The following is a 15,780-nucleotide window of genomic DNA, read 5'->3' on the forward strand; positions in this document are numbered from 1 at the left end:
AAATCAGGAGGAGGGAAGAAGGCCAGGATGCTGGAGCTGGGGTCAGTTCTTAATTCAGCCACAGTGGCTCTAGCCTTTTCTATCAGTGATAATACTTCTTGGAGTATTACAGGCTCTACTGCAGACAGAGATTCACCTCCGCTTTTCACGTCCCAGACCCTCCAGGGTTTAGTATTTGTGAGCAAGGCAAGGATGTGAGTCCATCCTCCCACGTTCTCTGCACAATCCTTCTAGCCATGTTAAGGAGTGACAAGAGTGTTCCACTAAGCAAGTCCAATCTTATACAGATAGGATACTACCTCATGATCCAGAATGCTAAATACCTCTTTTCTCTTGGAAAAACAAACTAGAAACTTCAGCAGAAGGTCTATGAAATACCTGCCAACTGATACCTAACCAGGTGGCAGGGAATTTTTTAATTTCTGAGATGGATTTAGACACATTCTAAAAGGTCAGCAGTTCGAACTCACCAGTCGCTCCTTGGAAACCCTATGGGACAGTTCTACTCTGTCCAATAGGGTCACTATGAGTCGGAATCGACTTGAAGGCAATGAGTTTGGTTTAAGTTAGATAAAAAACAAAGATGGTATCTATACAGTGCATTCTGTCAGCATTTCCCTGGACATGATCCACCCAGACGTAGATAAACACTGGAAATGTAGCCTGTCAGTGAAATGAACAAGGAAGGTCAGAGTTTTCCACCTGGATGAACTGTGGGTCCTATTTCTTCCCATCACTACAGCACCAGTGAAAAGGGTAAGAAATGATGACACCTGCTTTGATTTGTATGCGCTCTTCCAAATGGTGATACCGGAAAGTTTCTAACCATTAAGTCATTAAAAATTTTGTTATAATTAAGATAAATGTATTTAAAAAATTTCCTATTTATTGTCAACCCTGTATTATTGATAGAAAAATGTACCACATAATCAGGACTCCAGATTACATACAATGGTCATTATTAAGGAATGTTATTTCCTTTGGTTTTTCCTTGTTACTATTTATCCTTAACAAATAAGTCAAAAGTCTCAACAATCGACACAGCTTTACTGCATTCCATGCCTTCAAGACTACCCACCACTACCACGTGGCCACAGTCGACTCTGACTCATGGCGACCCCACGTGCGTCAGAGTAAAACTGTGCTCCATGGGGTTTCCAATGGCTAATGTTTCGGAAGTAGACTGCCAGCCTTTCTTCAAAGATGCCTCTGGGTAGACCTGAACCTCCAACCTTTTAGTTAGCAGCCTAGTGTGTTAACTGTTTGGCTCACCCAGGGACTCCATTTTAAGAGTACAAAAGCTATTTTCAGCAGCAGAAGCAGCAGCAGCAGCAGCAGCAACACTTCCAGGCCAGTGTTTTAAGATGTGCTTATTTGAGGTGTTTTAAATCAAAAAGGAAAGAAATCCATATTTCAGCAAATTTAAATTTACAAGTTCCAACCTGGTGTGTCTTTAGTAGTCCGAGTTAAAGGAATATCACACCAATTAGCCCAAGCAAATCAAGACACCCCCAAAACAGGTGATATAGTAAGAAAATGTCGATTTAATCATTTACTGTAGCAGGCAAGCAATCTGTAAACATTCAGCAGCGGCAGCATCCAAGTTACAAACAATTTAAAAAGAAACCAAGATTAGTGATTATAATTTTTCCTTCCCCTTCCCCAAAAGAAAAACAAAAAAAAGATTTGGAAATGAATGACTTAAAACACTACAAACACTGAACATTCAGTTATGTCTCCTATCAGCCTTCTATGCATCCTCTCGGGGTTTTAGTTTTAAAGATGTATCTATTCCTAAAATGCATTATCTTGCAATAACTTGTACGTGAGCATTTGCAATCTAGGAAGTGGTTCCTGCACATGGGTATGCACATATTATCTCAGTTTAAATCCCATTTGCAAAGGGAACATTTATGTCTTGATTCAATGCTTCTTTGACTTCAAGTGGCAGGGTGTCAAAAAGGTGATCTTCCACAACAAGCCCGCTTTTCTTGAGCAGTCGACACTGGCCCAGCTGGGCTGGCAGGCGGTCCAGGCAGTTGCCTTTCAGCTCCAGCTGAGTGAGCTGGGAGAGCTGGCCAATTTTTTCAGGGAGGGAGGTGATGCAGTTTTGCCCCAGATTCAAAGTCCTCAACTTCACGCACTTAAACAACTGTTTTGGCAGGATGTCCACTTTGTTCCCAGTGATATGCAAATGCTGCAGGTTCTGAAGCAATCCTATTTCTACTGGAATCAGTGAAATGTTGTTGTAGCTTACATCTAAGCATCGGAGTTTCTGTAAACTAAACACTGCCACTGGTAAGGATTCGAGCTTGTTGTTAGAGAAGTAAAGTGACTCCAAGTTTTTGACATGGGTAATGGAGGGCGGAATGGTAACAATTTTGTTATGCCATAATTTTAAACAAGTCAGTCTTTTTAAATGCTGGAAACTGATGATTTCCTCAATTGTGCGTATGCTATTGGATTTTAAATCCAGTTCCTGTAAATTAGAGAGGCTGAAAATAGCATGTGGGATTCTCTCTAGCTCACAGTTCTGGAGTTCTAGCTCGGCGACATTCATCATTTTCTTAAGGCTGTTCAGTACCAAGAGTTTAGTGCCGTCATTATGAATGACTAACTTTGTGAGATGTGGTGCCACATCTGTAATGTTGGAGGGGACTTTGGTCAAATTGCTCTTCACGTGGAGAATCTTAAGATGCCTCAACTCTCGGAGAGATTCAAGCCCTATCATCTTATTGTTTTCAGAGTTCAAATTGCCAACCAAGTACAACTCTCGAAGGTTTTTGAGCAAATACACCCAGGCAGGAATTTCAGCCACATCAGTGAACTTCACATGAAGGCATCTCAAGTGATCGCGGAGAAAGCTAAAAGCAGTCTGTTCAACTTTTGCAGGGCAGTGGCAGAGGTGAAGCTCTTGGAGATTGGTCATCTGAGAGATCTTAGCAGGAATTTTAGCTTCTGGAATCAGTTCAAGTTTTAGCACATCCAGGTCTGTGAGGTCAAAGACAGCGTCGGGCACACCCGACAGCATAAACAGGTGTAACTCCTGCTTGTCTTGGGCATTGCGGGATACGTGCTGCCTCAGCTTCTCAAATGTCCACTCATGGTTCAAACTAATTTCCCTAAGTTTATTTTCACTGACTTCTGACAAGAACACACCAAAACGCTTGGAGTATAGCTGGTCATATTGGTCTACCATGTGCAGAAGGAATGCAAAATCGTTTTTGACATCTGGAATGTCACTGAAACTGCTCTCTTCTCTGACTTTTTCAAAAGAATATTCTTTCAAAGGTATCCTGAATAACCAGAAGAGAGTGTAGAGGCAGATAAAACCATACACACAAATAATGGAGATGTAACTAATGAGAAGCTTTTTCAACATGTAAGCCATATTATGGGTGCACTCAAATACCTCATACCCAGTCAGATGCTCAACTTTTGGCTTGCAGACATGTTCAAAGCTGATTGCGTTGACAAAGTTTGCAGTGTAGCAGAGGATAAAAATGAACTTGGCTGTTTTGATAACTGTTTGGACCACATAGAGTTTATAGATCAAGTCACTGTCTTCCACATGGGCTCGGAACTTCCTCACTTTCTCAAACAGGGCTTTGGCCTGTTCCCCATCTTTTTTATCCAGGATGGTCATGCTGGGGACTTCAATCACTGGCTTCTCAGCTGAAAATTTGAAGCCAGTTTTGTTGATCATTGGGGTGCTGGCACTGGGGCTCCCTTCGTCACTGCTGGTAGACACATGCTTTGGTAGAGTCTGGGCACCTGTTATTCTCTGTTTGTTTTCCTCTGAGTCTTCACACGCCGTCTCAGACAACGCTTTAGTAGTCCAAGGAGATTCAAAGCACTTTCCTAGTATTGAAACAAAATGTTCTACTTTTGAGCATGTTTTGGGATATTTGAACCAAAAGTTGCTGCTAACCATGAGAATAATAGTATGTATAAGAGCAAGGTATGGAAAGTACTTAGAATACCACGGAAGGGCCAGATGGTAACACATCTGATTAATAAATACATATTGCTGAAAATCTAAGTTTGTTTTTCGGCCTGTTGGGTCTTTCTTCTCTTTCCTTGCTTCCTGACTGGGAACTGTGGGATCTGTACGAGGATATGTGGCTCTGAGAGGTATGTCAGGTGTCACAGCAGATGTGCCAAAGGAAATGCCATTTGCTGCCTGCCCATCTCGGTCTCGGTCAGTGGCTGCTTCTATCTTCGGGATGTCGGTGGTGACGTCAGCGTTTCCTGGTGACGTGTGTGCCTTTGAATTTACAGGAGATGGCAACACTGGCAAGCAGACCACCTGATCTTTGGTAAGTTGCATGGTTCCTGCAAAGATGGCTACCATCAACATAACGACAGCCAGGTAATCCATAAACACGTCCCACCATGGCTTCAGGATTCGGTAAGTTGGCTGGATGTCATTAAGTGAAGCAACTTCTGCAAGGGTAAACATTCCTAGAAAACAAGCAAACAAAAGACATTATTACAAAGGTGCAAGTGAAAACACTAAATGAGAAAAACCTTTGACTTGCTCCAAACTAATTAAAGCTGGCTCATCCAGGTCCTATCTTTGTACCTAAGATAGGTATAGTAGTAAAAAAACTAAAGGGAGATGGTAGTTTTCCTCTTCTATCCAAGAAAGAAAATAGCAAGGTGGGGAGTAAGGACTACATTCTAGGTAAGAAATAATGATAGCTTGCACAAAGTCTATTAATGGTTAGGCTAGAATGGAAGGGAAAGATTTGAGAGCTATTTAGGAAACAGAATTGATAGAATTTGTAACTTACTGGACCCTGAAGGAGGATATGAGACCAAAATGGCATTTGTTGTGGACTGGAGTTTGGGGTAGGGGGACAGGATGACTTCAATTTTGTATAAGCTAAAACTGAGGTGTCCGGAGATACTATTAAACTATAGACAGCCTGTGTCCAGACTCAGTTCTACTACTTACTAATGGTGTGATTCTCCAAGCCTTTTGTTTCCTACCTGCACAATGGGGATGATGACTTCTCAGGGTTGTTTGAAAGGTTCAATTAAGTTATGCTTGGAAAGCTCTCACATACTCCCTGCCCCCAAGAAAGCACTTATTTATGTTAACTCTTATTACCCAAAGGAGTAAGGAGGGTAACGGACGCCCAGGGGCAACCTCTAAGTTTGCCCCACCTCATCGACAGGGGTAGGGGGCAGGGATGGTGATTCAACAGCCACCCTTATCTGCCATCCCCTTGGACTTGCTCCCAGGGGCAAATGCCCCCTCTACCCACCCTCCCCAAGCCTCTGTTATCACCCTGGTAGAAACATCCCTTGGACAGTTAAAACTAAGGGTCTAGAGTTTGAGAGGAGTCTGAGAATACATACTTGGGATCTATCAATAAATGTAGCTGAAATTCTGGCCTGTGATGCAGCGTCCATGAACAATGTGTGAGATGAGAAGAGGGCCAAAGCTACACGTGGGTGTGAAATCATCAGTAATGCTGATTTTGAGTAAGTCAAGACCAATAAGGCCTTTGATGTCTAGAAAAGCAGATGACCCAGGCAGCACTGAAAGAAGCCATGGTGCCAGGACACTCGAAAATGTGGTCAACATTCACTATTGCTTTAGAGTATTGTAACTAGTTTATATGAATAACAAAGTACAAGGACGATCATGCTGGATGTGACCAAGGAGCAAGTAATGGCATGAGCTTTTGTAATCATGTACTTGAACCAAATGTTTATCTTCCTGAGTTTAGGAGTTTCAACTTCTCTATTTGAAAAGTAACCTTACCACATTCTGCTTTCTCAGGAAGTTCTACGGTTCTAATAGTCACGTGTAAAATGATTTACTTCTTAAAAAAAAAAAAACTAGTAAAACACTTAAAAACTAAAAAGTCTAGGCAAGTACTCAAGGTACTGGGAATGCATTTATGTTTTAAAGAAAGGATAGCAGATAGCTTTTTATTTATCTGTGTAAATTTGCCTGGAGTGCTTTCTTGCAAAAGATCCTGGGCTGACCCTGGGCTCAATAGAAAACAGTATCTCCCTTGGATGACAAAATAGAGAGTGGTGGCATTAGTACTGTGATTCCGCTATCTCTGTTTTAAATTAAGGCCCTTGACTGAACTGCTGGGCTGAGGGCTGTGGCAACCATGGTCTCAGGGAACATGTAGCTCAACTGACATAATATAATTTATAAAGAAAATGTTCTACATTCTACTTTGGTGAGTAGCGCCTAGGGTCTTAAAAGCCTGTGAGCGACCACCTAAGATACTCCACTGGTCTCTCCCCTTCAAGAGCAAAGAATAATGAAGAAAAATTAACATATAAGGGTAAGATTAGTCCAAAGGACTAATGGGCCACATCTACCATGGCCTCCACCATACTAGTCCAGTACAGCTATATGCTGCCTGGCTACCACCACTGAGAGCTCTGATACAGAGATCACAATAAAGGGTCCCAGACAGAGCTAGGGAAAAATGTAGACACGACTCTAACTCATAAAAAAAAAAAAAAAAGACCAGACTTACTGGCCTGACAGAGACTGGAGAAACCCTCAGAGTATGGCTCCAGATACCTTTTCAGCTTCGTAATGAAGTCACTCCTGAGGTTCACTCTTTGGCCAAAGATTAGACAGGCCCATAAAACAAAACGAGACCAAAGGGGCACATCAGCCCAGAGGCAAGGCCTAGAAGGCATGAGGGTACAGGAAAGCTCGTAATAGGGAACCCAAGGTAGAGAAGGGAGAGTGTTGACATGTCGTGGGGTTGGTAATCAATGTCATAAACAATATGTGTGCTGTTTAATGAGAAACTAGTTTGTTGTGTAAACCTTCATCTAAAGATTTAAAAAAAAAAAAAAATTAAGTCCCTGAAGGCAAGGCTCACATCTTATTTTTCCTGAAACCCTTCTCTGTACCTAGTATAGTACAGATCAGGTGTAAAATATTTCTTAATAACATACAAATATCTTTTCAATTGTAATAGCAATTCTCAAATCTGTAGTGTTTTTTTTTTTAAGTGAAACATCTCTTATGTAATCAGGAAAACATAAGCCTAAAAACTCTATAACATATTTAAACTATTGAGTTGTACTTAATATTTTGTGAAAATTGCTAGAAACCACACTCCCAGATTTCAGTGGTTAAGTATGAAATGACTGGCAACGAGTCTTTGTAGAAATTACCAAGGAAGTGAGGAAAAAGAAACATTTGTAGCTCAGTAGGCAAAGTGGGGAAACCCTGGTGTCGTAGTGGTTAAGTGCTACGGCTGCTAACCAAAAGGTCAGCAGTTTGAATCCGCCAGGCGTTCCTTGGAAACTCTACCAGGCAGTTCTGCTCTGTCCTATAGGGTCACTATGAGTCGAAACCGACTTGACAGCAGTGGGTTCGGTTTTTGGGTTAGGCAAAGTGAGAAATACCCTGTCCACTCCAACCCCTTTTATTCTGAGCTCCTGTGTCCTGTATACGTTTTGTTTTCATGAGTCGCTTGGGGATTTAAGCAGGAAGAAAGGCTTTTAGAATATACAGTAAGCCAGACTAAATGAGAACAGCTCAACCATATGCCACATGTCATTTGAGCTCTTCAGTCCCTATCGAGAATGCACAAAAGACAGCACCAAGTCACAGGTTACAGAGCACATATTACTTCATGCATAGAGACTGGAGGAATATGCCTTGCATGGGGTAATTCCTGGCAAAAAACTCTGTATGATCATACCTACGGACCACGGTTTTAAAGGGCCATCTGCAGGGGTAATGGATAGAATTCTTCCACATAACACTTCTTTCCAATCAAATTTTTCTTTACTCTTCATACAGCTGCAGCGGGCTCTAGAGAAGCCAGGATATTTGGATTGGAGGATTGAGGGAGAATTTTAAAAAGTTACCGTACTGAAAAAGCCTATGGGGCAGCTCTCCTCTGTCCTATAGGGTTGCTATGAGTTGATATCAAATAGAAGGCAATGGGTTTGGGTTTTTTTTTGGGTACTGAGAATGCTGGTTGCTTTTCTGTTAAGCCTTATCACACTGGTCTCCTTACCTCCAGCCTTAACCTTCTCTAATCCATGTTCCACCCTGCAGCCCTTAAGATGGAAGTTCACCATTCTCAACGTGGTTTAGATCAGTGTGTCTCAAATGTTAACATGTACACGCATTGCCTGGGGAATCCTGCGAGAATGTGGATTCTGATCCGGTAGGTCTGGGATGGCTCAGACTGCCCTTGAGTTACAAAGGTTTATTCACCACGGTGGTTCTCAAACTTCAGCATGCATCAGAATCACTTGGAGGGTTTGCTAAAACACAGATTGCTGCTAGCTCATCCCCAGAGTTTCTAATTCAGTAGGCCTGGGGTAGGGCTCTTATTTTTTAACAAGTTACCAGGTGATGCCAATGATATAGGGATCAGACTTTGAGAGCCACGCTTTTAGAAGATCCTTCTAAAGTACTCATCTGCCCTGCCCCTATCTCTCCTCTCCAGACTTCCTATGGTCTAGGTTGATAACTTCTTTTAGTTCCTCCAACAAGTCATACTCACCCTTACGTTCAGCCTCCCTTCCCTACCCCCCTGCGTTCCTCTGCCTGGAATACTTTTTCCCCATCCCCCTTCAGTTTAGATGTCACCTTTCCAGGAAGCCTTCTCTGTCTGGGTGAAAGGCTTCTCTGTACTCCCACAGCACTCTGTACCTCCCCCTATCATAGCTCTTACCACACTGTAACAGAATTGACTGTTTACTGGTCTGATCCCACACTACAGAATACATTAAAGGAGGGCAGAGATTATGTCTACCTTGCTTGTTGTTATATATACAATGCTTGACACTTAGTAGGTGCTCAATCAGTTAAAGAATGTGTAACATCTTGACCATCTTTGGCATCATCACCATCATCATCAAATTCCTCAAGAACATTTATTAACTGTCTACATATGGTATTGGGCAGAAAAGCACTTTAGTAAATTTAATTTCTACCACTAAGTAACCTGGGCCTATGCAAGAATGAAAAATCTAAGCCAGGCCTCAGTATAAAAATAAATAGCTAAAGGACCACAGCAGAGCAATTGTGGGATCCTGGTAACTCGTAATATCTTGCAGCTGTTAAGCTTCAACAGTGGTTTTCAGGCACCTTTTACTTGGTACAGACGTTGTTCCCGGAGAGAGGAGAAGGGGCTGAACACTTTCCCAGTGGCGGAAAAAGAAACTCAAAAGGTGGTGGCAGAGAATAGAGTGATGGAGAACAGACCTTCACACAAATGTCAAATGGTTGCCAGCTCAGGCCCCCAAGTTCCCTGCAAGAGCAACAGTGCCGGAACCACCAAGAACAGCATGCCGCCAACCCCACCCTCAAGTGAGCTCTTCTTCGGCTCACTGTCTACTCTGCTACCCCCACCCCAAGGGTTCTGTGTCCCTGCCATCTCCTCTAGCCCATTTGCCTTTTTTCTTTCTGTTGAACTCTGACTTATTCTTCAAGACCCAGCTCAAGCACTACATTCTTTCCCTAACTCCTATCACACTGCTTAGTAATCTGTTTTCCAAGTTGGTTTTTTCAACTAGATATGGAGCTCCTGGTGGGCAGAGACTGTGTCTTATTCACCTTTGTATCCACCACATTACTCTTCTCCCTGCCCCCAAAAATACAGAAGGCATTTAGTGATAATAATACCTAATAATGATAGCTATCATTGGTCATCTGCCTTCCACATAGCAAGGACTATACTAGGCACTTTACATCTGATATAATCTCCCTTTTGTATAGAGTACATTCCTTATAGTAACTGCATGAAAGTTTAGAATTTCAGGTATTGGGGGTTGGAGGAATGGTTTCATTTCCCAAATGTTACAAAATATCACAAAATCCACCAGAATACCTAAAATTAAAAAGACTGATAATATCAAATGCTGATGAGAGTAGCAATTGGAACTCTTAAACACTACTAGCGAGAGTGAACTGGCATAACCATGTTGGGAAACTTTTAGGTAGTATCTACAAAACCAAATGTATGTATGGTCTACAATTTAGCAATTTCACTCCTAAGTATATACTCAAGAGAAATACATATATTCATCAAAAGACATGTACAAGAATGTTCACAGCAGCACTACTTGTAATAACCCTAAATTAGAAGCTATCCAAATGCTCAAAAGTAGGTAGAGAAAAATGAAATGTGGTGTATTCATAGAATGGACTGTTAGAGGCAGCAATGAGAATGAATGTTCTAGCTAAATGGGTGTTTTAGTTCATAAAATGTGATGTCTACATTTAGGCTAAAACACCCATATAACCAGGTCATTCATTCTCATTGCTGCCTCTAACGGTCTGGTTACATGGGTGTTTTAGTTCATAAACTATGATGTCTATATTTAGTCTCTAACAACAACCAGTCTGTCATACTGTGGGGGCTTGCATGTTGCTGTGACACTGGAAGATATGCCACTGGTATTCAAATACCATCAGGGTCACTCATGGTGGACAGGTTTCAGCTGAGCTTCCAGACTAAGACAGACTAGGAAGAAGGACCCAGTGGTCTACTTCTAAAAAGAATCAGCCAGTGAAAACCTTATGAGTAGCAGCAGAATATTGTCTGATACAGCGCTGGAAGATGAGCCTCTCAGGATGGAAGGCATTCAAAAGATGACTGGGGAAGAGAAGCCTCCTCAAAGTAGAGTCAACATTAATGACGCAGATGGAGTCAAGCTCTCGGGACCTTCACGTGCTGATGTGGCATGACTCAAAATGAGAAGAAACAGCTACAGACATCCGTCAGAAGGTGGACTGTATGAAGAATGAATCTAGGAAAATTGGAAATCGTCAAAAATGAAATGGAATGCATAAACATCGATATCCTAGGCATTAGTGTGCTGAAATGGACCGGTATTGGCCATTTTGAATTGGACAATCATATGGTCTACTACGCTGGGAATGACAACTTGAAGAGGAATGGTGTTGCATTAATCATCAAAAAGAACATTTCAAGGTCTATCCTGAAGTACAACACTCTTGGTGATAGGAAAATATCCATATACCTACAAGGAAAAAGACCAGTTGATACTATTATTCAAATTTACGCATCAGCCATTAAGGCAAAAGATGAAGAAATTGGAGATTTTTACTAACTTCTTCAGTCTGAAATTGATCAACCATGCAATCAGGATGTATTGATAATTACTGGAGATTGGAATGTGAAAGTTGGAAACAAAGAAGGATTGGTAGTTGGAAAATATGACGTTCGTGACATAAACGATGCTAGACATCTCAAAGTCAGTGACTTCTTCGTCGTAAATACCTTTTTTCACCAACATAAACGGTGACTATACAAGTGGACCTCATCAGAATGAATGCATAGGAATCAAATCGACTACATCTGTGGAAAGAGACAATGAAAAAGCTCAATATCATCAGTCAGAACAAGGCCAGAGGCTGACTGCGGAACAGACAGACCACCAATTGCTCATACTCAAGTTCAAGTTGAAACTGAAGAAAATTAGAACAAGTCCACAATAGCCAAAGTATGACCTTGAGTATATTCCACCTGAATTTAAAGACCATCTCAAGACTAGTTTAGACGCATTTAACACTAATGACCGAAGACCAGATGAGTTGTGGAATGACATCAAGGACATCATATATGAAGAAAGCAAGAGGTCATTAAAAAGACTGGAATGAAAGAAGAGAGTCAGAAGAGACTCTGAAACCTGCTCTTGAACATTGAGTAGCTAAAGCAAAAGGAAGAAATGATGACGTAAAAGAGCAGAAAAGAAGGTATCAAAGGGCAGCTCAAGAAGACAAAGTATTATAAAGGCATGTGCAAAGGCCTAGAGATAGAAAACCAAAAGAAAAGAATACACTCTGCATTTCTCAAGCTGAAAGAACTGAAAAAAAAAATATTCAAGCCTCAAATTGCAATATTGAAGGATTCTATGGGGAAAATATTAAATGACATAGGAAGCATCAAAAGAAGATGGAAAGAATATACACAGCCACTATACCACTATACAAAATGGTCGATGGTTCAACCATTTCAGGAGGTAGCATATGATCAGGAACTGATGGCACTGAAGAAAGAAGTCCAAGCTGCAATGAAGGCACTGGTGAAAAACAAGGCTCCAGGAATTGACAGAATACCAATTGAGATGTTTCAACAAACGGATGCGGTGCTGAAGTGCTCACTCGCCTATGCCAAGAAATTTGAATGACTGACTGGAAGAGATCCATATTTATGCCTATTCCCAAGAAAGGTGGTCCAACCAAATGCAAAAATTATCAAACAAAATAATACCAAACACAAGTAAAATTTTGCTGAAGATCATTCAAAAACGGCTGCAGCAGTATATCGACACGGAACTGCCAGAAATTCAAGCCAGATTTAGGAGAGGGCATGGAAAGAGGGATATCATTGTTGATTTCAGAAGGATTCTGGCTGAAAGTAGAGAATACCAGAAAGATGTGTTTACCTGTGTGTTATTGACTATGCTAAGGCATTCGGCTGTGTGGATCGTAACAAATTATGGATAACATTTCGAAGAATGGGAATTCCAGACCACTTAACTGTGCTCATGAGGAACCTATACATAGATCAAGAGGCAATCATTTGAACAGAGCTGGGGGTATTGTGTGGTTTAAAGTCAGGAAAGGAGTGTGTCAGGGTTGTATCCTTTTACCATACCTATTCAATATGTATGCTGAGCACTTAATCAGAGAAGCTGGACTATATGAAGAAGAACATGGCATCAGGATTGGAGGAAGGCTCATTAACAACCTGTGTTATACAGATGACACAACCTTGATTGCTGCAAGTGAAGAGGACTTGCTGCACTTACTGATAAAGATCAACTACTACAGCCTTCCATATTGATTATACCTCAACATAAAGAATCCAAAAATTCTCACAACTGGACCAATAAGCAACATCATGATAAACAGACAGAACACTGAAGTTGTCAAGGATTTCACTTTACTCAGATCCACAATCAACACCCATGGAAACAGCAGTCAAGAAATCAAACCACATACTGCATTAGGTAAATCTACTGCAAAAGTCCTCTTTAAAGTGTTGAAAAACAAAGACGTCACCTTGAAGACTAAGGTGCGCCTGACCCAAGCCATGGTGTTTTCAATCGTCTCCTATGTATGTGAAAGCTGGATGATGAATAAGGAAGGGCAAAGAAGAACCGACGTCTTTGAATTGTGGTGTTGGTGAAGAATATTGAGTATACCATGGACTGCCTAAAGAAATGAACAAATTTGTCTTGGAAGAAGTACAACCAGAATGCTCCTTAGAAGCAAAGATGGCAAGACTACGTCTCACATACTTTGGACATATCATCAGGAGGGATCAGTCCCTGGAGAAGGACATCATGCTTGATAAAGTAGATGATCAGCGATAAAGAGGAAGACCCTGAATGAGATGGATTGACACAGTGGCTTCAACATGGGCTCAAGCATACCAGCGATTGTGAGGATGGTGCAGGACCGGGCAATGTTTTGTTCTGTTGTACACAGGGACAATATGAGTCGGAACCACCTCAACAGCACCTAACAACAGCACAGTTAGGCTATGTGCTTTTTTTTTGGTATGTATGTTTTACTCCACTAAAGTTTCAAAAAGAAATGGGGATGAGAAGCTGCAGCAGAGAGAGCTGCACTAGAAATGCATCGTGATACCAGACTGAGGCTGTGTCCCTGTCCCAATGCATGGCCAGGCTGGTTGGGGGCACAGGCCAGGGGAGCCTGTCCTTTCCTCAGGCAGCCTCCTCTTCCTGGGGTACAGATGGCAGAGAGTGTGGAAATATGAATATACAATGTGTAAAAGCTGTCTGGTAACAGTTGAACATAAATAGACGGAACAAAGTGAAACATTGCCTGAATCCCATTTAACCTTCACAACATTACTTAATCTGGCAAAGTGTTATTGTTTGCATTTGGCAGGTAAAGAACTAGGCTAGGGGACATTAAGTGGTGAAAGGTAAGTCAATTAGTGACGGAGCCAGGATTTAAAATCCTTGTAAGGCCAAAGTACATGTTCTTTCTACTAGCTACCATGCCTCTTTCTTCTTTATTTCTCCTGTTTGCAGTTCGCAAACTACTTTCTGATAAAGATCTCAATCAATTCTCACAATAACCCAGTGAGTTAGACTCTGCTATTGCCTGAAAGTATGAGGAAACATGAGGCATAAAAAACTTAAACAACCTCCGGAAGCCAGTAAGTGAGAAAGCTAACACAATCTTTCATCTCCAAATCTTTTCTTCTCCATCATGAGGTTTTCCAGTGACTGTGCTGTTGGCTTAGGGTTGGGAGTTGAAGGAGAGAACTTCTCACCGGTGTCCTTGGCTCTGAGGAGAAAGAGCAATAACATAACGTAATCACCACCTTCCCTACTACAACCTTTCAGGGCATACACTCAGAGGTCATGTGCCAGGCATCATGGAGGAACATCCAGAGATGACATGAAATAGTCCTTGCCCTCGAGGAGCTCCCAGTTTAGTGGGGACACCAAACAAATAAAAGTGCAATTACAACACAGATAATTGCTCTGACCTTCTGACCACGTAAGAGAGGCACAGGACAGGGCAAGACCAACCTGCATGCGGTAATTTGGGATGGCTTGACAGAAGAGGTGATTTTTAAGTTGAGGCTAGAAAAAGTAGACTATGGGGGTAGGAAGGGTAGGGAAAACATTTTTTGGCAGAAGGAATAGCAAATGCAAAGGTAGAGAGACATGAGAGAAATTATGTGCTACGGAAACTACAAATAATTCTAATGTTAGTCCATTATGAGTCTAGAATGCCTCAGTATGGATATCGCATCTTGTGGGTAAGCCACGGAATAGAAACGAAGGCATGAGATGGTAGATACAGTCTGTAGAAGGTTTCTGGGCCGGGGATGAGTATTTTCCTTCAATGTCAGCCACTGGTTTAGGGCTTTTTTCTCAAGCACAAGCCTTGAATTCATGTATTTGTTATCATTTTGTCCCTGGGAGGTGCAAACAGTTAATGTGCTTGGCTGCTAATCCAGATGTTCCTCAGAAGAAAGTCCTGGCAATCTACTTCCAAAAAATCAGCCCTTTGATGGTTAATACTGTGTGTCAACGTGGCTGGGCCATGAGTCTCAGTATTTGTATGTGATCACTCTCATGATGGAATCTGCTGTGACCAGCCAATCAGTTGAAAGGGAGTTTCCTTGGGGGTGTGGCCTGCATCCAAATATAAGCAGACGTTCTGGCTTTTTGCTCACTCTGGGTCCTGAGGCTGCCTCCTGTTCATCTGACCCTCCGGCTCTTGAGACTTGAGCTATCAGCTTATCTGCAGATCTTGGGATTCGTAGGTCTTCATAGCCTGAGAGCAGGGATCCTGCTCTCCAACCTGTTGATCTTGGGCTCGCCAGGCCCTGTGACTACGTGAATCAAGAGGAGCCTCTATTCTGATCCACGGACTTGAGGCATTCCAGTCTCTACAATGGTGTGTGCTGTTTCTTTGATATAAATCTCTCCATGAGTCGAATCAACTCTACGGCAACTAGTTTCGTTTTTTTGTTTGTTTATATATATTTATATACTTTACTGGTTTTGCTTCTCTAGAGAACACAGCCCAAGACAGCCCTTGAAAGCCCTACAGAACAGAGATCTACTCTGACACACACAGGGTTGCTATGAGTTGGAACTGACTTGAAGGCAACAGGTGGTGGCACCCTGTTTTATCCTCAAAACCTGGAATGACACATGCCCTTCCCACCTCCCTGGGGTATTGGATCCATTAACTGCAACAGCACTCTGAAAACAAAAGCTGTTTTTCATAAACAAAGG

At 41.9% G+C, this 15,780-nt stretch overlaps 1 protein-coding gene across 7 annotated transcripts in view; it reads right to left on the reverse strand.

Annotated features, from left to right (window-relative positions):
• Positions 1–1,524: 1,524 nt before the first annotated feature.
• LRRC8D (leucine rich repeat containing 8 VRAC subunit D) overlaps positions 1,525–15,780 on the reverse strand; it is a 142,566-nt gene continuing 128,310 nt past the window's right edge. For 6 of the 7 annotated variants that reach the window (XM_049879849.1, XM_049879843.1, XM_049879846.1 and 3 more), the window contains one exon: positions 1,525–4,464. In XM_049879849.1, coding sequence (XP_049735806.1) covers positions 1,886–4,462 — 2,577 coding nt within the window. In that variant the 5' untranslated portion in view covers positions 4,463–4,464 and the 3' untranslated portion in view covers positions 1,525–1,885. Of the gene's footprint in view, positions 4,465–14,168; positions 14,312–15,780 lie in introns of all 7 variants that reach the window. The other variant, XM_049879848.1, reaches the window with a different exon arrangement.

Source organism: Elephas maximus, chromosome 3, assembly GCF_024166365.1.
Source record: "Elephas maximus indicus isolate mEleMax1 chromosome 3, mEleMax1 primary haplotype, whole genome shotgun sequence".
Lineage (NCBI taxonomy): Eukaryota > Metazoa > Chordata > Mammalia > Proboscidea > Elephantidae > Elephas > Elephas maximus.